General features: G+C 39.2%; 1 protein-coding gene across 7 annotated transcripts in view; it reads right to left on the bottom strand.

The window, feature by feature from the left end:
• TPK1 (thiamin pyrophosphokinase 1) overlaps nt 1-25,465 on the bottom strand; it is a 258,145-nt gene that overhangs the window by 102,667 nt on the left and 130,013 nt on the right. For all 7 annotated transcript variants that reach the window (XM_074315230.2, XM_074315234.2, XM_074315231.2 and 4 more), the window contains one exon: nt 17,358-17,504. In XM_074315230.2, the coding sequence (XP_074171331.2) occupies nt 17,358-17,504 (147 nt within the window). The remainder of the gene's footprint in view (nt 1-17,357; nt 17,505-25,465) is intronic.

Genomic DNA, 25,465 nt, shown 5'->3' with positions numbered 1-25,465 from the left:
TTACCATCTCAGTAGTCATGGCAGTTGAGTGTTTTTTCTGAGATATATTGATGTACCTAGTGAAGGGTCTGAAAACCATCCCATGTGAACAATAGTTGAAAACTCGGCATCTTTAATCAGCAGACATGGTTTCCAATCAACGAATTATCTCTTTACTTTTTTACGAAAATAATTAAATATTGCTTTTCCATTTAGTTGTTTATTTTAACAAAAATTAATATGATTCTATTAAGGGCTATTCGGATGACTGTTTTATAAGTGAACACTGCATTCGATCTGAGTCGCTGCATTTTATCTTATGTTTATCACTGCTACCAAGGACACTGCCACAAGAATCAGCAATGCTGCGGCCAGATCAGCTGGACTCTAGGTCTGACGACCTGGGATCAACTGCTGTTCCACCCCTTACAGGCAGTGTGACTTTGGACAAGTAAATCAATCTCTTTATGTCTCCATTCCTGAGCTATCTAACATCACAGAGTTGTTGCAATGGTGAAATTCATAGTACACATAAGGCACCTGAAACAGTGCTTGGCACAAGGTTTTCAACAGATCTTGGCTATGCCATTATCCTTATTTTGTCCTGGCCAATGAAAAAAATGAGGGAGGTGGGTTTAATGTGTGAACAGTGCACTTGCACGAGGGCCAGGAGCTCTGTTGTTCACCTTTAATCTTTCCCTAATTCTGTCAGATCAGCCAAAGGAGAAACCAAGATGCAGAAGAGAGGGCAGAACTGCCATGCAGCGCTTTCATAGGAAATGCATTAATATAACTTTGCCTCTGTCTACATCCCCCAGACTCAGCTCAGTGCCCATGCTAAGCCCAGTCTACGCAGCAGTTATGGCACCTTCCCAATATCTCAAGGCTGCTGTGAAAACAGACCACATAAATGGGTACAGAGCCTATGACGTGAAAGAAAAATCATATGACCAAATTGTTTGTTTTAAAACTGCCATAATTTTACTGCTTTATTTTACACACTAGCACCTCTGTAAATTCCACAATTCACAGTGCTGCTTGGGTTGGATATGTTATCTAAACAGTAGTTAAAATTGGAACCCGTACCTTCTGGCTCTAAGTGGGACACTACATCAGGTATAAGAAGTTACTGGGGAAAGGCAATTTTGTGGTCATTTTAAATTCTCAATGAATTTTTAAAAATATTACTCACTTAATATTAATTGTTCAATTTTTAGAAACACTGGGCTTTGGAGTAATAGGAACTAGGCTGCGATTGTATCCAATAGAGATAAACTAGGATTCATTGTGTAGGAACTGTTTCATGCAATTTTCTTTCTTTTCCTTAAGAGCCAACTTGACGTTAGAAAGCAAAAAATGAGAGTTTTTAAAACCAGGCAGTTTTTTCTTCCCATTAAAATTGTTTCTATTTATGTCCCTTTTCTGAGAGCAGAAGGCTGATGCCTTATTAGCTTTGAGTATTAATAAATGACCTCATTCAATTCTTTAACTTACAAAAAAAAATTGCATTCTAAAAGGAAAGATAGATACTACTTCCTCAAATGAGGAAAGTTAGTATCTAAGTACTGTTAACATAAATAATGTACTTTTGTAAGTGAAAGAATGATATACAGGATACACATGCTTTTAAACATAAGTAGCACATTTTAATCTGCCAGTTCTCAGACACTAATGAATACATTTTAAAAAGCTCCAGTTCTTTCTCTCCTAACCTAAACACTCAGAATCCATCCGCTGTGTGAGAAGTCAGTGTGGTGTGTGTGGTGGAGGGAGAGGGTACAGGACGGTGCAGAAAGAGTACAGAATTAAGGTAAATAGAATGTTTTTTGGCCTCATGGAAATCTAATGCTCTACGCCCATTTGAACAGGGTGAAGTACTCTTCACCCTCCCATTGCATAACTGACTGTATTCATGCAAGTGTAGCATGCCTGCTGCATTTTTCTGGGAAATTTGCAGATTGATCTGGTTTTAGAATAAGGGAGTGATTGGTCAAATGTGAAAGAATCATCCCAGAATCCAAGGCTCCTGTATGTAGGGGTGCTCAGCGCTCCAGCCGTGCTAGGAGGAGCTGCTCAAATGGAGATGTGTCAGGATTTACCATTTCAGACCTTGTGTCTAGGTTGGGGCACGTCTTCTAAGCACTTAAAGCTTAAATGAATATGGAGACAATGAGATTTTCTTTTCCCTCTAAACGGGAAGCCTGATGAATGATGTTTGAAAGTACCAACAGTCATTTTTACGAGTGCTCAACACACAGATATAAGGCTTCCCCCCCGTGTGTAACTAAAAGAAGGATTTGGTTTTGGCTTCTCAAGGATGGTCACAGCCTCTGTTGGAAGAAATGTCACCTGTATAAACTTAACTGAGATAATATACTTTCTTCCTAAATAATAAACATTGAAATCTACGAATAGATTTTAAGATATAAAACCATGGATTTGTGTTCATGACTGTATATCCTAATTAGAATCTCAGCACTGTTTACAACAACCAAAATGACAAAGTTTCTCCAACAAAAATGTTGAGGGTATGACGGGGAGAAGAACAGGAGGAAGAAAAAAAAGAAACACGGAGACAAAAATATGAACCAATTGAAATGTTCGAACCATGTTGGAATCCCTAATCATAAAACAAACCGTCAAAACATCTTAAAACAATGGAGAAAATGCTAACACTTTATCATACTAAGTAATTATTTTTAACTTTATTTAGGTGTGATTATGGCACTATAATTATGGGTTTAAGAGTCCTTTCCTTTTAGAGATTGTGTGCACAAAAGTATTTTTAAATGGTCATAAAAACAACACACACTTAGCAAAGCACAAACAAAAGATAGATTAATATATTAGGTTGGTTTCTTATGTGATGCCAAGAGAATCCTAGAGGGGAATGGGATTCGAATCAACAAATCCCAATCAAACAATGAAACAAACTGACCGATAATGATAAAATGCCATGAAATAAAGAATATGATTCATTCAACCCTTTCAACTTGAAGCCCAAAGGAAAGAAATCGAACACAAACAAAACAGAAACTAATTTCATATACCTGGCCTTAAATACTTAATTTTCATGCAAAGCATGTGCCTTATCGCTTCACTTACAGACGAAGAAACTGACTCAGAGAGTTCCCAGGAGCCACAGTTGGAAACACTACAGTCAAGACTGAACCCTCACTCAGAGCCAGAAGCCCCTAGAAAACACCTAAGTCTGTGTTGAATAATTTAAAATTTTCAGACCTAATAAACCACAGGATAATATACACAACATTGCTTCTTCTTACACTCGCTCATTAAACAGCTATTCTATAATTAACTATGATATAGTCTCCTTCCAGTTCCCCATCTGAAGCGTCTGAATGTTTTCCTTTGAGTATAACTCCTCTCCAAAAGAATCCCGGTGTAATAAACCTCTTTCTGCTTTAGATATAAATGCAACTTCTCAGGTAAAAAGCACTGTAGATAAAAGGAATGGAGGATGAGATTTGTAGCATTAATTTATTTTTTTTAATGTTGCATATCAACATTTTTATGCTAAGTAGTAAGTTGAAATTTGGTTCATAAAATTGTTTTAAATGAAGTGTGTGTTAAAGATAAGATGGTTTTAAAGAATTATGCACTATTTGGTTTTAGAAATGGAATTCTTTATGGCAGCCTAGTGGATGAGATGCAGGATTAAGTATGGCTGCTAATAGTCTCGCAGCCATATTTAACAGGATTCAAAACCGTGTTATGAACGCAGCTGCAATGAATTGGTGCTTGCAGGGGCAGAAATCTTTATATGAGAGATGTAAGCTCAATGAACAGAACATAAGGTCTTTATACTGAGTTGTATCTATGGCCTACCCGTCTCGGTTTTTTTTTTTTATCGCTGAAAATGGCCTTCATTTGCTTTTCTCAGGGAGAGCATAACATAGTAATCACTAGGAGTACAGAGGAGTATGTGTATGGCCGAAGGCCGGAGTACGTCCGGTTTCTGCATCTTTCTAGCTGTAAGTGAGACCTGCAGCTTCAGTTTTCTCACCTGAGAAATAAGGAGAATAATACTAGCGTGGTTATGAGGTTGTTATACAAGTTAACAAAAAAAAGAAATGACCACTCTGACGAGGAGAGGGCACATGATAAGTAAGACCCAGCATTAGCCACTATCACTACTTTCATTATTACTGAAGACCTTGGCTACCCTCCACTGGCTCAATGTGGAACTCCTACCGATGACTGTAACAGCCCTTTCCACACTCACAGGTATGATAATGCTGGTCTGAAACGGTCGGTTCCCACGTGGAACTCGATGGATAGACTCAGGGCTTCTATAAACACTTAGTACAGTATTTAAAAATTTTAGTGCCTATATAAGTGTGCGTTTTTTCTGGAAGAAGGTTCATAATTTTCTTCAGAGTCTCAAACAGGCTCATGACCCCAAAAAGTTACAAACCATTTATCTAAGTCTAAAGGGTTAAAATCTAAACGCCTTCACTGGCCTAGGAGGTCTCTTTAATTGCTTCTCCAACTACCTTCTTCCCTCTCATCTGCCACCACTTCCTACTTTTCTCTCCCAGAAACACTGGGCTTTCTCCCTCCCTAACAAACCGCAGTTTCTTCACTGCCCAGCTTTGCTCAGCATCTTCTCGCTGGTCTTCAGACCCCTTCCCTCACCTGCCTGCTTTTGAGACCCAGCTCACACGTGACGTTCTTCAGGAACCCTTCTACACTAGCACATTATGAGCTGCTTCTTGAGGCTCCCACCATATTCTGTATATATTTGTAATATCCAATTTATTTTAGCTTATGTGAAATGAAATAGTGACCTACTTAGTGAAGATACTGTTAGCTCTTCAAGAGTAACTTACTGATCTTCAATCTAGCACAACACCTAATACACATAAGTCCTTAATATTCGGTGACTGACCATGTAAAAACATGTGTCCAAGTCCTTTTAATTTTCACAAGGCTTGCTCTGCTCCTGGAAATATTTTAGAGTGTGAAATATGCTCAGAAAAAAAACATTAAGTTCTATTCATAGCTTTTCAATTACTATTTTCAAAATTTCAAAAGCTGCCCACTTCTTAATAGGCTAGCTTCACCCAGAGAAAATAAACCCTGTTCCACTGTCCCCTGAGCAGCACTCTTGTATATTAAAGTCACCTGATAAAGACCTATGTTCCATATTCTGTCTTCTACCTAGAGAGCTTCTGGTCAGGAGTGAAATTGGCTTCCTATTATCAGATAGTTGGAGAGGCCAACGTGGACAGAGTTAATCAATCTGAGGCTCCTCTAGCAACATGACTTTTCCCAAAAAAGGAAAGACTGGTTTATTATCATTACTATCTCAGCTGTAATAGAATATTCTTCCTCCTTGATAAGAAAACTGATTATGTCCATTCATTTATTTCTACTGAAAATCCTGCCTACACCCTATGAAAGGCAGCAGGGGAGCCTAATTCGCTATAACAGAAGAATTATGTGGTCTTTATAGTTGATACCTTCTCAATGAGTTTCCCTCTTAACACTGTTGCTTCTACCCTGAATGGCATCATACCAAGCTCACGAATCATGTAACTGGAAACAGAATTATGGAGTGGAGAGACGGAAGGGTCCCTATGACATGCACGTGGAATGTGGCTTTACTGTTAACTGGTGGAATAACTGTTGATGTGTCATCTTTTTAAGACCCAGTTTGCTCATCTTTAAAATTGGGTCATACTGTCTCCACCTCATAAGGGGTTTTGAGAGCAAAATATGTCTCTAATGGGAACATGCATAGAATCACCTGAGAAACATTTTCAAAACATACATGAGCACCACTCAAAGAACCACCTGGTCTGAATTTGCAGTATGTGCTTTCAAACAGCTACACATGGAAACATTATGGTACATTTAGGTGCATCCACACAGCAGGGCACTGAGCAGCCATGATAAAAGAATGGGGATGATGCCATTAGTGAACATAGAGTAGTCTCCAAAATACATTATTAGGTAAAAAAAAAAAAAAAAAGGGAAGGTAGACACAGATGTATACAGTTTGCTATATTTCATACAAAGGGGAGGGAATGAGAAATTATGTACATATTTGTTGTTTTTACTTTTAGGTTTTGAAAAATATGGAAGACTCTGAAAGACGGTGGTGGTGGTGAGAGGGGCAGAAATGGAAGCAAGACCTCTCCTGAGGGTATCTATCATTTTACTAAGCTTGGCCTTTTTGAATTATGCAATGACTTTAAAAGAATAGTTAAAAAAAATGAAGTCTTATAATTTTAAATAAACTATACCACTGCACCTGATAGTTACCTTAGTAGCGTAACAACAGAAAGGATAAAATTTAATACTTCAAATGACAAATTTTAGATACAATACTCTGATTGGGATATAATTCAAGGACAGAACACCTGCAAAGAAATTTTGAATTTCCCTCGGTAGCTACACTATCAGCAGTAGCACAGGCAATATCATTTTGAAGCTAGTTACTACATACCATAGTGTAAAACAAGTAAGTTATGTCACACCAAGAGTCTGGGGGGAGGGGGGGGTAAAAACATAAACAGATATAAAAGTTTTAAAACTATATATTAAGACTGAATTCAAAATATCTATATGAACTCATGATTCACACACACACACCATTTTTTTTGTCTCTTAGTTGTCTTCACTGAAAAAGTCTGGAGGCAATACCACTGCAGTAGCAATAAGTACATCTACTGTGTACCTGAATCTTGATTTCTAAGTATCATTTCTCACATCAAGTATTTAGGATAATGTGAGGCAATATCTATAATTTACTGTCAAATGGTTACCCTCTCCCCCCGCCCCCCACATACATCTTTACCTAGACTGATAGAGCCTGCATGATAACATATTTAAAAATTAAAAACAGTTGGTTTGACTATGTTCATTATACTATTCTTCCAAATTCTCTGTATGTATGACATTTTCATAATTAAAAAAAAGTTGACTGGAGAGAAAAAAACTTATGAAGATGATTTCTCTGCCTCCACTTGAATGAACCACTCTCTCTGCACATAGAAAATTCTTAAAACTGGTTATTTGTCCTTCATCCTTTTTGGGCCCCTCCCTAAGATCCAAAGGCATTTAGAGTAAGCGTGGATTCTAACAGATAGCTATAAAGCTAAGGTACAGGACCAGCACTGGGAGAACTGTTGGCCTGTTCATGGAGGTTCCATGCACTCACCATGTGGTTCTATGCATAGTTTCCTCATCTGAGAAATGGGAACAATGTACTTGGCTCCCTGCTTAACAGGGCTGCCTGAGGAAGAAGGGAGGCCACGATGAACGTGCCGTGTTTCCCTGAAAATAAGACCGGGTCTTATATTAATTTTTGCTCCAAAAGACACATTAGGGCTTATGTTCAGGGGACGTCATCCTGAAAAATCATGCTAGGGCTTATTTTCCCGTTAGGTCTTATTTTCTGTGAAACACAGTACTTTATAAACTAAAAGTGCTGTGAAACTCTAAAAATAGAAGTTTTGGTAATTTTCCAGACTTTCAGGTACAGAGGCTATTTTATAATTCACGCGTGGCTCTCAAGGGATTTCAGTGGTATATTAAGTATGTCTGACATTTGGGTTGTCCTCTCTACTTGATGTCGTATCAGCAGTATCTCAGTCTGCTTCAGAAGACACTGAAACAGGTGTCATCTTTAATTCCATGCTCTGTTAAAGTGAGCATCTCTCTCTCTATATATGGGATAGTGGTTTCCAAAGAAATGTCCTCCAGAAAAGGCCCGAGAGACAGAGTACTGTTTCTGCCTCTCAGTAAGATGGGCTTAGAAGAGCTGAGATTCTTGGTGCGTTTGTGCGCGTGCACATATAGTACGTGCGTCGTATGTATGTTTACCTAATGTGTGTATCAGGGTGAGGCACCTTACACCATTCCTTAGAAGAGCTCAGAATACCCATGGTGCATGTATAGTTTAAGTGCCCTCAAATTTCAGCTCTCCTAGCTTAACTTTATTTGCACAAATTTTCCGCTTTTTGTTCCCTTTAAGTTCTGATCATTTTTCTAACAAATAAACAAACAGCTCCCTCATTCAGGGGGGGAAACATCTTAATTGGATGTGAAGTCACACAACCCAGCCAGAGCTGTACGAAGCTCTCTACCGGAAACTTTCACTTCTGCCAAACTTCTTCCCAGAAGCTCATTTCACCTCCCTGCTGGTAACACTCAAGTCCCTTCACACCTCATTGACGCAGCGTTGGCAACCTTTTGTTTTCAATCAGAAAAAGATGCTGAAGAAATGCTCCATTGAGCTAAGTATACAGGACACACTGTACTTGTATCCCTGCCACAGGGGACTGTGTGTGTGGGAGGGAGGGGGGTAGAGGAAAAGGTGACCCCCAGCACCCAATATTCCATTACTTTACCGAGAATTGGATTATGATAAATTACGATGCCAGAGCTCAGATAAACGCTGATGCTATCTTTCCTATTGTTTCACCTGCACACAGCACTCTTATGGATTGCTCCAAGTCTCCAAAACCGATTCTGTCACTCATGGCTGAAAATGAAAGACCAATGTTCAAATAAGGTTTTAAATAGTTTCCATGGAGATTAAATTTGGTATTTCTTCCCTTGCTACTTTGGAATCACTGAGGGAGGGATCACCACAGATTTTTGCTGATATGCACCTTTCTATAAACCTCCCTGAGTGAAAGACTTCTTTAAGGTCAAAAAGCATGTATGCTGTGTGGGTGGGGGGGTCAGTGTCAGGGTTGTTATTTCACGCATTTCCCCTTGAGATTTCATTATATCCAGGTTGCTGTAAAACCTACCACCCCTGCCACCATCATCCTCATTTATTTGCTCAAGAGTACTAACACATTACCAGCCACTAAAAGAAGCTATTGTTCCCCCAAGGGAGCTTCCAACAAACTAGGAAGAGAGGACCTGCCAACTGAGAAATAAGTGGACAAAGTTCCTTTGACTCCCAACCGGGGACATCCAGATACCTGTACTTCATAAAGTACAGGGAGACAATAATGAACACTTTTGATAGTAGAAATGATACAATTTGATCACCTAAAATTTCCTATTTATTTGGATTTGGCTAGCATTGGATGAACTAAATGTGATAATCATTCCATTTTTTATCGAAAATACGCAATTTTGTGTTTTTTAAAGTTTAGGAAATGAGAAAAGTTATGTCTTAATAAATTTTGTTGTACAGATAGACTGAGGCCCATAGGAAACAGAAAAAGATTTTAAAAAGTGATGAAAATAATTCAGATGAGGGAAGTTTACAGAGGTTTATTTGGAAATTCTGTGCAGAAGATGGATTTTGAGTAGAGCTTTAGGAGAGGGATTTTAAACAAAAAAAACCACATTTTTGGCAGAGAATAGTGGGATCAAATATGCAGAGAAAAGAGCAGTTGTAATCAGTTTGGAAAACAATACAGGAACCACTTTCTGTCGGCCGTGTAACAAACACTGACACCACAACAGACCAGAGACGGGGAGATTTAAAGGTCAGACTCAAAGGTCCATCCGTGCCTTATGTCTACACCACAGGTGCCCAGGGAGAGGGGGAGAAGGGAAAGGCCTATGAGGACTGTGGAGCTGGGGGTGGGCCCAGAGACCCCTGGTTTTGGAAGAGAATTCAGATTTAAAATAGGTGGAAAAGTAGCTCATCAGTTTAGAGTGGAACAATGCACGTCCACAGATGTGCCCACCACCTGCATGTTTGGCACACCTGGAAATAAATAAAGGCATAATCCCCAACATATATGTTCTTGTTTTGTTTTTGCTTTTATCTTGGAAAATGGTATCTACCAAATAAATTCGTAAGCATTATCAGTTCCCAGATTAGTCCCCAAAATTCAACTACTATAAGGGAATAAAAAGAGAGTAAACAGTACTACAAGAGAAAGTATTTCTACCTCCTTTCCCATTTAATACTCAACTGACAGTAATACGGTTTCTACCTATATTTTGCCATGAAAATTGTGCCTTAATCACGTTTTTTCACAGCTGCCAAACTCATTACATCATTTTTATTCTTGACCTCCTTTGCTGATCACTCCCTTGCCTCTTCAAACTCTAACCCACTTTGGTTTCAGTGACACCACTTTCTCTCAGTTCTCCTATTTCTTCTCTCTAAGGTATTCCCTAGGGTTCTACCATCCGCCATTGCACTTTTCACTCCATTTCTTCCAGGGTGATGAGTCTGCTTCCAACGTTTTAATTTTATCATGTGTATAATAATGATTCTCAAAGTATATCATCAGGCCGGTCACTTGCGAGCACGCTCTCTCTTTCTACAAATAGAGACAGAGATAGATAGAGACAGAGATAGAGATCCTTGTAGGCAATTCTACTAGGTTCCAAAGAGAGATTAATCTTTTTATATCCCAAAGTCAGCTGACCGTCTTCCCATTCTGATCTCTTCTTACATTTTCCATCACAGAGAAGGACAGCACCCACACCTAATCCAGAAGCCCAGTCATTACACCGACTCCTCCCTCTCCCACACATCCTCACACCCTCCATTATCTCTTCACACACACACACTCACTTTTAAGTTTACTTATTTATGGAAGAGGAAAGGGCGGCTGTGAGCTCCGTTTGGCAGGCCATTTAGAGATCTAAATGCCTAGTAATCTTTTTTTTAGACTCTCACTGCATGAGCTCTACTTCACTTTCAGCCTCAATTTTCTTTCAAAGAAATACTACGTAAACCTTGGGCCAATTACTTTACCTTTAAGGCTTTACAATTGCTCATCTAGAAAATGATCTCTACGTCGTTACACTGTTTACACTAAATGGTTGTGTGCTACCCTACAGTTTATACTAGAGATTCTAAAAGGCCAGGCGAGAACAAAACAATATACGAGAAGACATGGGGGAAGAATAAATAATGTCGATTGCAAAGAAAGGAATAATATCTGGGTAATACACGGCAAGAAGACTATCAGTTTGTCTAGAATTGAGATCTCCATATCACTGTGAGAACCACATCTCTGGTGTTAATGCTGATGAGACTTCGGGGCACGTGCATGTGCGAGGCGACAGGGCCAAACCCTCAGTTCTCAGCAGACACCATCACCAAATGTGCGTCATTAATATTCAGCTTCTTTCTCTCAGATTTTAACATATTTCTATTATATTCATTACCAGCATTACAAATGTACAATATATAAAACATTGGGAATTTATACAGTAATTGATTAATCTTATGAGAGGAAAAAAAAAAGCCAAACAAGCAGTAGTAAACGTGACTAAGTTCATGAAAAAGAATATTTACAACACATTTAGAAGTTCGTTCAAGTGAGCTAAAACCTGACGGAAGTCTCTTCTGTAACACCACTCTCCTCCGTCAGACACTGAAATAGTGAACAGGAGCCATCGAACAAGGTTTAGGATAATGTAAAAGGCACGCCTTATTAACTCTTGGACATCTCATTTCTTGGCCGTAAATCCTATTAACTTGTATTACCAACCGCCATAAAACTTGCAGGTAGAAGATAATTTATGCTCAGTGTACAGAAGCTAATGTTTCTGTACTCGTGAGAAGCACAGAGCAGAAAATGAGAAAGTATGTGTGTGAGACCTGGAGCCATTCGCACTCTGCATGGTGAGCACGGCACCGTGGCTCTGAGCGCCTGTCTTCCGAAGGAATGAGGCCTAACTAGTCACCAACATCAGTGGTGTTTCACGTCTAAGGTGTCTCTCGTCAGCTTCATAAAATCTGCTCATGAAAGCTCATGGTGTCTTATTAAGAACACATTTCTGGAAGGAAAAGGGGGGTGTTTCCTTTTAAGGAAGGATCTATAACACTTTCTGATTTTAATTTTCTATTTAAACATGGCAGATGAAACATTCCTTCAAAGGAAATGTTACCTACAGAGGTTTTCTCTCACGATGACATTTGACTCATAGGTAAGTGAAATATACCAAAACACAAGATAAAAAACCTTATATACTAAGAAACCAATCAGCTAAAAAATTCTAGGCATTTTTCCATATTTATATGGATCTGAAACTACACTACTGCCTCCCTGTTTTAAAATTCAAGTTTTAATTAACAAAAATAAGTCACAGAAAAGGGACTGAGAAGATAATGGAGATGAAAGACTTCAGGCTGGAACAACCCAAAGAACTTTGAATGAATTGCTACTAGTCAGTCCCAAATGACTAAAACCATAACTCTAACGAACGAAGGATGCTTACGCATTTCTATAACACACGCTCGTAAGAGTCCCATGTGTAAACTCCTCGAAAGAAACACAGAACATTACAGAAGCAAGAAGATGATTTGAAGGTAGGGAGGCTTTTTTTAGAAAGACTAAGAGAAGCCCATGTTAGCGCACAGGTCTAGGGTTACCCCAGCCACTTAACAGTTCTGCGGTAGACACAGCACTAAAACATGTGTCAGCCAAAGAGCTCCCATAAGATGTCTCATTCCTCCTGCTATTAGCTTCCATTTCAGACAACCTATAATTATAGAACCAAGTCCAGAAGACACTGTCCTCAAAAATAATATTCATCATAATTAACACTTACATTGAATTTTACCATTTTTGAAGTATTTTAGCAAAGCTCAATGGTAATCTTCTTGAATCCACTTACGTGATAAAGACTCTTATTGTATACAGATTTTGTTATAGTTGAAAATTCAGAGTCATTTGGTTTAATGTAGGGATACAGTAACAAGGAAGGTAGGATATACTCTTAAAGTTATCCAAGGTTTATCTTATTTGAAAATAATATTATCGAGAATGTAGATATACATTTATATACACACACCCACTGGCCACTGAATTACACACTGTTTATAGATAATTGGATGATGACTTGTTTTTAATGGCTTGTCATTTGCATCTTAGTCCATTAAAAGTGTTTAGTCAAAACACTCTACTGTGTGGCTGTATTATCTGTCCTGTTTTCCCCCCAGTATTGTTATGAAGCTCAGTGAGATGCTTCTTGAAATAGCCGCAAAATTACCTTCTTTCTTGAGAACAGCTATTTGTTGACTTTCAATTTAAAAATATGTTTTAAAAAAATGTACACCATTCTTTATTTGGCACTGAAGCATAACAGATTGATTTTCTTCAGCCTAGTTCCATACGATTTGAAAACAGTTTCAATTTAATTTTATGGTGTTTCTTCTGTCCATTCTGTAAGTCCTGATACAATGAACAGTATCCGGACAGCCATCTTTTCTGAATATGCCCCCAGAATACTCACAGTACCTAATATATTTGCATACTGTAGTATATATGTATATGTAGCATATAACACAGTTATATGTAAAGACACTTGGCAAAGCCAGTTCAATTCCAAGATGCAAGTCTCATTTCTAGGATGCGGAATGTTTCTATGCAATAATTTTAAAACAGCTTCAATTGATTTTCAGTTTTCATTAATACTGCTTAATTAATTTTTAGTTTTAATCACATTTCAGAAGTGAACATTTAAAGATGCTTAAAAATAATGGTAGACTAGATGAGATTGGTTCATATCTTAAGCCCTCAAACATAATCATTTGACTGCTGCATTTGTATTAGTAATGTCTTACTATATTCTCATCCAAAGTGATTGAAAAGCAGGGACCAAGAATGTGTCTCTGGGAAGATCCCCTGGAATCACGTGGCAAAGAGGAGCCAGGCCAGCAGTGCTGAGCCCACAGGCGGGAGTCTGTGCTAAACACGGTCACGCTACGTGACAGAGGGTGTGGTCACGTATGAGCTTTTTGCCCCACACTATGTCATAATGACTTTCTTAGGATAAACTAATTTTCTGGTTATTTCAATGAGACAAAGTCAAAATTACTAGAGAGAATCTAGAAGGCATTGTTTGGGCATGTAGGCTGCAGGTATTCTCAACATGATTACTGTACTTGGCAAATGGGGGATTCTGCTTTAACAGCAAACTGAAGTTTAACATGTTTCATAAATGAAAACATAAAATTACGTTCCTAGAAATTATATAGGGTTATGACCCAGACTTCCTTTCTAAACTTCAGTTTCTGGCAATTTGACAGAAACAGTGTTCTGTGATCACACAGTGTTTCCACGTCCTGGGCCACAGCCTTCTTCTCCCAGATCACCTTGCAGTTGGGCTGAGACAGTGGAACTGTGTTCCCACCAAAGATGACACAAGACACGGCCAAGTCTGGCCTTTAAAAACATGGGGTACCACTTTCTAGCAATCTGTTTCCCTTGTTGCAGCATGTTCCAGTTGGCTTAGATATAAAATGGAGGATGCTGCCCAAACCACACCAAATTTTCCATTAATGAGAAAAAAACCCAATCTCGGTTAAGTGTCCATAATTTGGGGGTTAATTATTGCTGCAACATAGACAAGGCAGGACCTGATTTACAGAGGCAGTTGAGTAGACTAGTACCCTGGCCAACTGAATTAAAAATGCTAGAAAAAATTAAAAGGATTCTTTCAAAATGAATTAAACATCTGTTTTATTTTCGTAAAAAGAGTACTCAGACTCCAAAAACTAAGTTTTGATTGAAAAAGACATCAAATCTAACTTTCATCTTTTAAACATTTGGTGTTTACCAAATCAGATGAACTTCAACTTCAGTTTCTAAGTCCTCCAAGTATGAAAAGTCATCGGGAGACAAAGCCCAAGGTCTGCCCAACGTGGGAGTGTAAAAGGAGACTGTACCAAATAAAGCAAGATTCAGTGTAAAGATGAATAAAAATAACACTCCTACTGGACTGCCAGGAAAGCTGCCCCATCAAACCTCAGCACTCTGTAGCTGAGAAGAGGGAACAATCTCCCCTGAGCATTTGTAACCAGAGGTCAAACACCCAGCAGAATTACCTTCAGAATTCACACCACCTACATGGTCCAAAAGCATCTCCAACAAAATATCCTAAGTTATCAATGTCTACAAATAACTGGGCTAGGGTTCGCCCTAAATTACCCTTGAACTCACTTTTAACTCACACTTCAAATAATTCCCACAGGTGAAGTTCCCAGAAACATGAGGTCATGGCCGAAAGTCATAAAACACAGAAGGAATCAAGGTTACAACATACAAAAGCAAAACTGAACATAAAAGACAGCTGACTTATAAAGACCACAGATGCTAGAATTATTCGGGCCTATAAAATAAGTATGATAATTATGTTTTAAAAAAAGTCTGAAAATGTGAGCAAAGGACAAACATATAAGAAAGAAGAATCATGGCAGGAATTAAAACTCACTGGATGGGTTTAGCAGCAAAACGGACGCAGCTGAAGCAGAAGAGAGTGAAGTAGGAAACAGAAGCAATTAAGAATTTCAGAATGAATCCCAGAGAGAGTAAAACACAGAAAATATGAAAAGAAGTTTTGAGACATGATACAATTAGAGGGTCCGATATTTGTTTAATTGGAGTTGCAGAAGAATAGAAAAAGAGAACAGGGCAGAGAAAATACTGGAAAACATAATGGCTGAGTTTTCCAAACTGACGACAGACAGCCATCTTCAGGTGAAGGCAATCCCGTGACTCCCAACTGAATACACTTTAGAAGTCCACAATTATACACATTGCACTGAAGGTACAAAATACCAACAACAATGAAAAGATCTTAAGAGCAGACGCCATTTTCTAGATGTGGATTTTTCTATCAGTTCATCTTCCAATTTTATTTTTTAAAAATTGCTCTCCAGTTCATGTCCAATGAAGCAGACATTTATAAAACATAAATATAACTGCATCGTTAGCTAACTAGTAATCTATTAACCAGAGTGCCTACAGAGGGACAAGCCATGGTTGACTACTTCAGCCAGCCATCATATCATTGATTCAATACAACAAAGAAAGCTCAATGCGTCACAAGAGTAGAAGACACAGATACATGTCATACCACTGACTGAAGTCTTTCAATGTCTTCCTATAACCTATGGCAGAACTGTTCACACTCCACTGTGTAGCATTCGAGGCTCTTCACTCTCAGGATGCTGACTCGTCTTCTAGTCTTAGCTTCGGACATTTTCCATGCCACTGCATAGAACCCCTGGCAGGTCCTACAACGAGCCCTGCACCTCCTTCTTTTTTTAGGAGCCCTGTCTGGCTTGAATGACTTTACCATCATCCCCCATAGCAAACATTCATTCAACCTTGAAAATTCTGCTGCAATGTAAGCTCAGTAGAATGTTCCATGAAATCAAGGGGTTTTGTCTGTACAGGTGGCTGCTGTGTCCCTGGAAGTGCCTGGCATGTAGCAGGGACTCAATAAATATTTGTTGAATTAATTGAATGAATGAAATGTGAGTGCCCCTGTGAAGCCTTTCCTTACCACACTCAAAATCAAATTATAGAATCTTTCATCATCTGTATGCACCAATCTTTTAACCTTGCTTTAGAGTTATGTTTTATACCTGCTTCATTGGACAATAGTAACAAAGATCATATGTTAGTATTTTTGTAAATCCTCAGCTGCCTAGCAGTGCAACAGGCATTGGGGCGGGGGGGCTCCATAATTGTTTGTGGACAGCATGGAGTTTGAAAACTGAATTCCTCAGTTCCTCTTCCATATTTGACAGGAATTGTTCCAGAAAGCAAAGGAGCCACCACCAGAAATGCAAAAGTGGCTGAACAATGGTGAGCATACATTACACCCACTATACTAACCAAGTGACAATTTTAGGTAATGACTTGCTACAAATGCTGGGCAGTAGATGCAGTAGAAGCAAAACTATAAGTAGAACATTACAACAAGAGGCAAAAAAGGAAAAAAACACACCATTGTCTACTGTCTTTAAAAAAATGTTAGCAAAGGATTATTTTTCAAACTGAAATTCACCAATCAACCTTATGCAACTTGTTTATTTAATAAGAATTCTGTTCTAAGAACTACACTGATGGGAAATTTCCTTAATGTTTACCATTGGATATGAATGACATCATCATTAGAAATTTATCCTGAGGCAGTGAAATTAATAAGCAGTCAACTTAAGAACAGTAAAAGCTATAGATTTTCTTTTAAGTGCTTAAGAAAATCAAATCCAATTTCCAATTATAAATGACAACACTGAAAATACATGAGCATTCCATTTGAAATATTTGCCAAGCTTTATGTTTCCACTGTTGAATTTTTCTCACATTCAGCTGCTCAAAATGCAAAAGTGCTAAATTTAATTCTCAGTGAATTTAATTAAAAGTCACAGGTTTTTTTTGTGTTTTTTTTTGTCTTTTTTTTCCCCTGGGTGCAATAAAATGAAAACTTTGAGGCTTCTCCTCCACATTTTTCCTGTTCAGTGAACTGAGGCAGTGGACTCAAGTAGACACAAGTAAACAAACATGGTCACCTTCACTCATAGTTCAAGGACACACACAGGGCTGACATTTCCTCCTCATCTACTCAAACGTTACTAGTGGCGTGGAGGCGAAGTGCTGACGTGATACCTATGCTTCACTTACTGGTTGGAGCAGGTAGATGAGAGACTCCTCTTGGAGGATTATGATTGGCAGAGGAGAGATGCGAGCTGCTTGGAACAACGTGTGCACCGACGCCATAATCTGGTCAAAACGCCCAGCGAGTCCTCCCAACGTCACAACCACATCCACCTATGCAAAGGAAAGTAAAACGGAGTCACGTATGTAAAGGATTTTAAATAACTAAAGAGCATCAAGCACCTAAATAGAGCTTTCGATATGACATTTTATCTGATGAGCCATCAAGAAATGGCAGATAACATTTCTGCTGTTCAGGTGAAGGGACTGAGTTACTCGTTCAAGGAGACACAATTGGTGAGTGGCAGAGTCAAGTCTGAAGACCAGCTTCAAAGTATAAATTTTATTTTCCCCATCTGCTCATGCAGCTGGAAAACTAGCCAACTCTTCCTTTACAACTCGGTGTTTGTGGTCTTCCCGTTTGGGATCTTCCCTGACTTGGCAGTTGGTACCTCTTTCGCCCACTCCCACAGCAGGACTGTGGGCGCTTTCGTGACACCCTGCACTTGCCATTGAGCCTGTTTTTCAGGTTTGTCACTTGACTAGCAATGCTTGAGGATCTGTACTGTACTGTCTTTTTACTGAACCTAGCAAGTTGTCCAAACTCTCTGCACCTTTTATATCTGTCCAAGTATAAAAATTGGGTAACAATGAAGGGTTGTTGTGGGGAGGAAATGAGATCACAGGAGCTAATAAGTGTAAAGCATTTAGAATATGTTCTAAAACATAGGATTGTTTTAAGAAATGAGCCAGTCTTCTATTACCTTTGTTATTTTTAGTAGTATGGCATTTATATTACTGTTCATTTTCGCTATTGTTACATGTAGTTTGGTTAGTTGCTTTTTTCACTTTCCACTTTGAAGAGATCATTTCCTATGATTACAGTACAGTTTGGTTAACTGTTTCCCTTTTGCTGACAATACAGTTCCAGGATATTTACAGATAAAATCACCATGATGCTGTCCTTATACACATAATACAATGGGTAAAGGAGGGCTGCAGGGAAGTGAAAGGCCGTGGGGTAACAGTCTCTTGCATCAAGTATTAGAGAAATAACGTATCAGCCTAAGGAAGAAATAGATTAACGACCACACTGTAGGAACATATAAATCAGAATGGGGGTCCATAAAAACACAAAAAGTAAATTACATAGAAGAACCAAGAAGTTTGGAATGAGTTTCCTATTTCTGACTTTTTCAGAGTGTAGGGAGAATGGAAATTTGTACTTTGGATAGGATGCTTCATCGCAAAGCTAAAGTACTTTAAGCTTTAAGACAGGCACACATACATGTCTATAAGACTTAATACTATCTTTGGAGCTTTTTCGAGAACTCTAAGAATTCGATTTGGGGCCGAGGAGGACCTCTGAGTATGTAGGAAGACAGGGACCTCTGTTAATCTTCTGAAGAAAAGAATACTTTCTAAGCAATTAGGCTCAGAATTGCCTAATTCTGTTTGGGGTGGCAAGTAAATGGCTTCTAGTTGTATTCAGAGGCCCTTATTATTAGAGCCACTCCAGACTAGTGGAAAAAGGCCCAGAAATTATGCAGGACCTCAGGAAAAAAACTAAAGAGAATTTGCTTTAAACTAAGAGAAAGACAAGAAAAGAAATTACATATGAACTGTAAAGTGGAGAAAGTTCTATGGCTCCATAAAAAGTATTTACATGGCGTATTCCTATCCACGTAATTCTAAATTCACATACGAAGCCAGGCCTGATGAAAAATAGTTTATTCACTATGCAGATTCTGGAATCCCTTTTTTATGGTCTCAATTTTTCATTACTATACTCTAAGCCTTGAGGGATCCCATAACCTTTAAGGATGCAATTTAATCCCGTCTTCTACACTAGGATTCCGTGATGAATAAGCAGTATCTGTAAATCAGTCACGGAATTTCTCAGAATAAAGCAGCAGCAAGATTCCTTCTCATCACTATTCATTTTCCCTACAGAAGTATTTAGCAAGACTGATTAAAAACATTAGAGAATCAATGTGAGCAGCAGGCAGGCAGGCAGGGGAGGGGTGAGCCTGGGTTGGTTCTGCAGTTCTGGCTGTGAGGCCCACATCTGATGTGCAGAGACAGAAGGAGATGGACACCGCCCTGTGTACGGACATAGGCTTTACAAGGCTAGACTTAAGTCTCTAGGACAATAACACCACTGGGACAGTAAACACCCCATTTACAGAAGCCGGGGTGCCTTTCTCTGTGGATCCAAAGCCCTGTGCATTCATTTCTAAATCACCCAGTGTGTTGTCCATTTTTTAAACTTTATCTTTTCCCTGATGCCTTAACATCCCCACCCACAGGCTGTGAGCTACAGCCCAGGACACCAAGTACACCAGGCTGAGAAGGCTGGTCCCTGCCACACGTTCCCCTTCTTGCCCTCCCCTGACTGGTGCCCAGGGACATTCACACACACCAGTGAAATCCTCTCACGCTTTTGCTATCCTGACCCCCCAGGAAGGCACTTGACCACGGTCCTTGCTCGCTCCCGGGCTCCCCACTTGCTTGCCTGAGCCTGCTCCCTGGGCATTCCTCCCATGGAGACCCAGCATGGCACGACTCGTCGCCCTCTCTCGGACCTGTGAGTGTAACCGCCCTTTAATTTCATCTGCTTCCCTGTGGCGTTACTCCCCATCTCCAAGTGTCGGCCTCAGACCCGTCATCAAAACCAAACGAACAAACAAGACTGCCCAGTTTAAGTAACACAATTATTCCTTACCACGTCCCGTCACACTTTGTTACAGCAGTTGTTACACTTGTGCACCTCTCCGAGAAGAGGCCTATGAATCACAGATGCCAGCTGCAGTGTTCACCACATAGCAGACAAGTATTTACTGAGCTTCCCCCACGCATATAAAAACTCAGGGAAAACTGAATAAAGAAGCAGGGAAGCAAAAAGCTAATTAGGCTCAGTTAACATCATCCGATTCCTACAAAATAGTACTTCCCTGCTTAGCAAGGGTTCCGGTAGCTAGTGGCTTTTGAAAAGAGTAACTTATTTCACATTTGTTACTTCGGGTAATATTTATTGTTCATTAACCACATGTTACGTTCTAGTCTAAACACTTAGGATATATCAGTAAACAAGACAAAAACTGCAGGCTCCATGGAGTTGACATTCAAATGGAGGATAATACATAATTGATAATGTATATATATATGTTAGAAGTGAAAAGGTGGTAAGTGCTAACAGAGAATAATAGACTAGCAAAAGCATAACTATGGGGGGACTGGGAGGGGGGCTGCAACTTTAAATAATAGGCTACACTGAAAAATACTAGGGTAGCAGCAAAGACGGGAAAACTATGAGTGAATGCGCCAGTAGGTGAAAACTTGGGGCAGGACATTTCAGAGAACAGACTACACTGAGGCCCTGAAGCAGTGACATGGCCCCAGGCACTTTCAAAGAGCACCAGGAGGCTAGCTGCTAGAATTCAATGAGGAACGGGAGTAGAATGGAAGTGCTAGATGTGTATAGAGAGTTGTTAAGCCACTGTAAGTCCTTGACTTTTATTAGAATTAAATGGGGAGCCATTCTGAGCAGAGGAGTGACAGGACCTACCTGTATACATTTGAACAAGTCACCACTGCTGGGTGTGTTGGGAATAAACCATGGGAAGGCAAAGGAGAAAGCCCAGAGACCAGTAAGAGGTTATCACGGTGATATAGACAAGCACTGTCACTCCATCCAAAACTATTACCAATGGCATCCTTATTGCAAAACAAGACAAACAAACAAAGAAACAAAAACTCATAGACACAGAAAACAGTTTAGTGGTTACCAGAGGGTAAGGGGGGAGGGAGGTGGCAGAGGAGGGTAAACAGGGTCAAATGTATAGTGATGGAAGGAGAACTGACTCTGCGTGGTGAACACACAATATGATGTATACATGATGTATTACAGAATTGTACACTTGAAACCTATATAACTTCACTAGCCATTGTCACCCCAATAAACTTTAATTAAAAAAAAAAATCCAATGGTCCATTTTCAGTTCTGACATTATTCGATCCACCAGCAACATCTGACTAATTCATTCTTACCTCCTCCTGAATACAGTCTCTTCTAGAAAGATGGGGTTACAGCAAACCATAATCTCTTGATCTCACTGGTTGTTCCTTGTCAGAAGCCAACTTACTAACTTTGGAGTGGCCCAGGGCAAGGTCCTTAACTCTCTTCTGTCATTACATTCCCTCCCTGGGTGTTTCATGCAGCCTTGTGGCTTTAATTCTTAAATATGCATCTCCAGTCCAGATCTCTCCTCAACTCCACGCTCCTATGTCCCACCGCTTCCCTGACATGTGTGTGTGGACATCCAGCGGAGACCTCAGAGTTAACCTAGCCTCTCCCCCAATCCCGTTCTCACACTCTCTTCTCCCCTACCGGTTGCTCCAGCCAAAATCTCCATCATTTTTGACTCCTGTCTTTCCCGCACACCCTTATTTATTCTCTCAGGAAATTCTAGTGATTCTATCTTCAATCTGTGTCTACAATTTCTCCACTTCTCACTACCTCTGACCTCATTGTAACCATGGCTCGAGCCACCAAAATCTGTCAGGGGTTGTGAGCCGCCATTATATCTCACTTGAAATACTACAATAGTTTCTAACAGCTCTTTCTGTTGCTGCACTAATTTGCCCACAATCATTCTCAATACAGTATCAAAAAATAATCCTGTTAAAACGTAAATCAAATTATGACATTCTTCTGCTCAAAATCCTCCAGTTGTTTTCCAATGTTTTTTATTAGGACCTACGAAGCTCTGAATTAGTTAATATCCAGGTAACTCTCTGACCTCCCCTTCTATTTCTCTTTTCTTTCCCCTTTCTTCTCCAACTATGCTTTTCCCCTCTTTTCTATTTCTTGAATACAGCAGAGTCCTTGAATACATGGCTGCATTCACTGGCTGTTCTTTCTGCCTGTAATGCATTATTCCCACACACACGTGTTCACATGGGTTAGCTGATTTTCTTCATTAGCTGTCTACCTAAAACTTTCCCCATACTAGGTGTCAACAGTTTATATCCCCATTTCCTGATTTAAATTTTCTCCTTAGCAATTGTCATTATCTGACACCATGCTAAGTATTGTATTAAACTTGTCCAATTATTTGTCACCCTAATTAGACTGAAAGCAAAACGATGGCAGAGATTTTCTATTTCTAGTGTTTAGAATGCAGCATGGAATAATAGGTGTCCAATAAACATTTTCTGAATAAATGACAGAATGAAACAGGGATTGAAGGACAGTCAAAGAGCATGGCCAGTCAATCAGAGTGCTGGTGGAATTGAAGACTTGTTGGTGTCTGGTTACAAGAGAGGGAGTCAAATGTATTCAAGAGATTATGGAGGGTTTGCAAATCTTGCTATAGACAAGGTCTAGGTGTGTCATAGAATTTAGTAGCTCACGTACAGAGGTAAACAAGATAACCAGGGTTGGGGGTGAGGGGTCAAGTTTGAGGAAACAACAGTTCAGTGTATTGGAAGGTTCATTCAAGTGTATATGGAATTTACCATGAATTAAGATAGTAGTGTTGAAAAAAGTATTGGTGACCTAGATGTTAACTTCATCAAGACATGAGGGAAAATGACCAGGACTAAAATGACCATATCAATGAGTGATAAGAGTGATATAATCTGATGACAAGATGCAGAGCTCGAGCTTATAGGGGAGAACAGTGGAATAGAGCAGCATTATCCAGTGGAAATATAATGGGAAACAGGCAATTTATAATTTTTCAGTAGCTACATTGAAAAAAGTAAAAAGGTAAGATATATTTTATTTATGCAATATATCTAAAATGTAATTTGTGTCGAAATACAGAGGTATCGGGACAACTGAATAAGCACATGCAGAAGAATGAAAGTGGACCCCTATGCTACACCACTCACAAAAATGAATTTGAATGAAAGACTTCAACACAAGACCTGAAACTATAAAACTGGTAGAAGAAAACACAGGGAATAAAGCTACTTGATATCAGTTTTGGAAATAATTTTTCTGGTAATGACACCAAAAGCCCAAGCAATACAAGCAAAAGTAAATAAGAGGGACACATCGAACTAGAAAGCTTCTATAAAGCTAAAGAAACAATCACATAATGAAAAAGCAACCTATGGAATTAAAGAAAATATTGCAAGCCATTTATCTGATGCATGATTAATATCTAAAATATAGAAGGAACTCATACAATTTAATAGCCAACCCCTCCCCCAAATAATCCGATTAAAAAACAGGCAGACGACCTGAATATACATTTTTCTAAAGACGACATACCAAAAAGACCAATAAAGACCAAAAGGTATGTAAGATTCTCAATACCACTAATCTTCAGGGAAATGAAAATCAAAACCACAATGAGATACTACCTCAGACCTGTTATAATAGCAATTATCAAAAAGACAATAGATGACACATTTTCCAAGACTGTGGAGAACAGGGAACTCGGGTGCATTACTGGTGGGAACGTAAATTGGTACAGTCAGTATGGAAAACAATATGGAGATTTCTCAAAAAATTAAAAATAGAACTATCATATGATCCACCAATTTCACCTCTGGATATATATATACAAAATAAGTGAAATCAGGATCTCAAAGAGCTATCTGCACCCCCATGTTCATTACAGCATTATCACAATAACCAAGATATGGAATCAACTTAACTGTCCATCACAGGATGACTGAATAAAGATGTCATATATAGTACTATGTTTCCCTGAAAATAAGACCGGGTCTTATATTAATTTTTGTTCCAAAAGATGCATTAGGGCTTATATTCAAGGGATGTCATCCTGAAAAATCATGCTAGGGCCTATTTTCCGGTTAGGTCTTATTTTCGGGGAAACACGGTCTACATAAAATGGAATATTTATTCACCCATGAGAAAGAAGGAAATCCTGCCATTTGCAAAAACATGGATAGACCTTTATGGACAATACGCTCAGTGAGATAAGTCAGAGGACGAAAGACAAACACCGTATGATCTCACTTATGTGTGGAATCTAACAAAACCAAGCTCACAGAAAGAGACTACATTGGTGGTTGTCAGCAGTTGAGGGGTGGGAGAAGTGAGGAGATTTTGGTCAAAGGGTACAAACTTCCAGTTATAACATGAATATGTGAGGTGACGAAGATATTAAACTATTACGGTAATCGTTTCTTAGCACATGCATTTATCAAATCATCACATTACATATCTCAAACTTATACAATGTTATATGTCAATTACATCTCAATAAAGCTGGAAAAAATATTCAGTTATTTTCCATTCTTTTTTTCACACTTGATCTCCCAAATCTTCAATGTTTTTTTCAATAACTGCACATGTCACTTTAGGCTAGCTGCATTTCAAGTACTCAGGTGGCTAAATGCCTCGAGTTTTGGACAGCACGGGTCTAGAAACAACAAAGAGCAGTGAAGATGCCTACCCCTCTCGTACGGCCCATTCTAGAAGAAACAGTGGGAGGAAAAAAACAACACAACAGCATTGCTATGGCTGCAGAGAATTACTCTGGGGAAAAGTCCTTGGGAAAAAGTCCAGTTTCTGTTGGAGTCAGGTGTAAAGACATCGTGAATCGTAGTAAGGATGAGTTAGGGAAGGAATTTTGGTGAGGCTGGACCATGAATTCCAGACGGTGCTATAAGGTAGGGCCTACAGAGTCTAGGGAGAGCCTAGTTTTGAATAGGCCCACCATTCTCCAAGGGATGGCTGCTTGTGTTGGGGGCTAGGCTAACGTGTTTTCTGCTGGTCGTGATGCATCAAGGATTGAAGGATTGTAATTCTAAAAAGGGCTGTAACAATCCTATTAGTCCTATAGCTAAAAAATTTTAAATAATGGATTTGTACACACATACACACAAGTACCCAGCACATACCTATTATCTCATATTCTACAATATATAAAATCTAAAACATTAATTTTTAACTGATTTCTACACATTTCCTACAGTCAAGTCAGGGTATTCTTGTTAGTAAAGAGGACTGGTGGGCAAGGAGCTGCTTCTGGCTTTTCACATGCAATCATGTGTAGCAAAAAGACCACTCCAGGATGGTACCCGCCTTTAAC

This window comes from Rhinolophus sinicus, chromosome 8 (genome assembly GCF_057876585.1).
Source record: "Rhinolophus sinicus isolate RSI-liver-muscle chromosome 8, RSI-T2T, whole genome shotgun sequence".
In the NCBI taxonomy this organism is placed as follows: Eukaryota; Metazoa; Chordata; class Mammalia; order Chiroptera; family Rhinolophidae; genus Rhinolophus; species Rhinolophus sinicus.
Note: the sequence above shows the minus strand (reverse complement) of the source record. Positions and strands in the feature narration are given on the sequence as shown.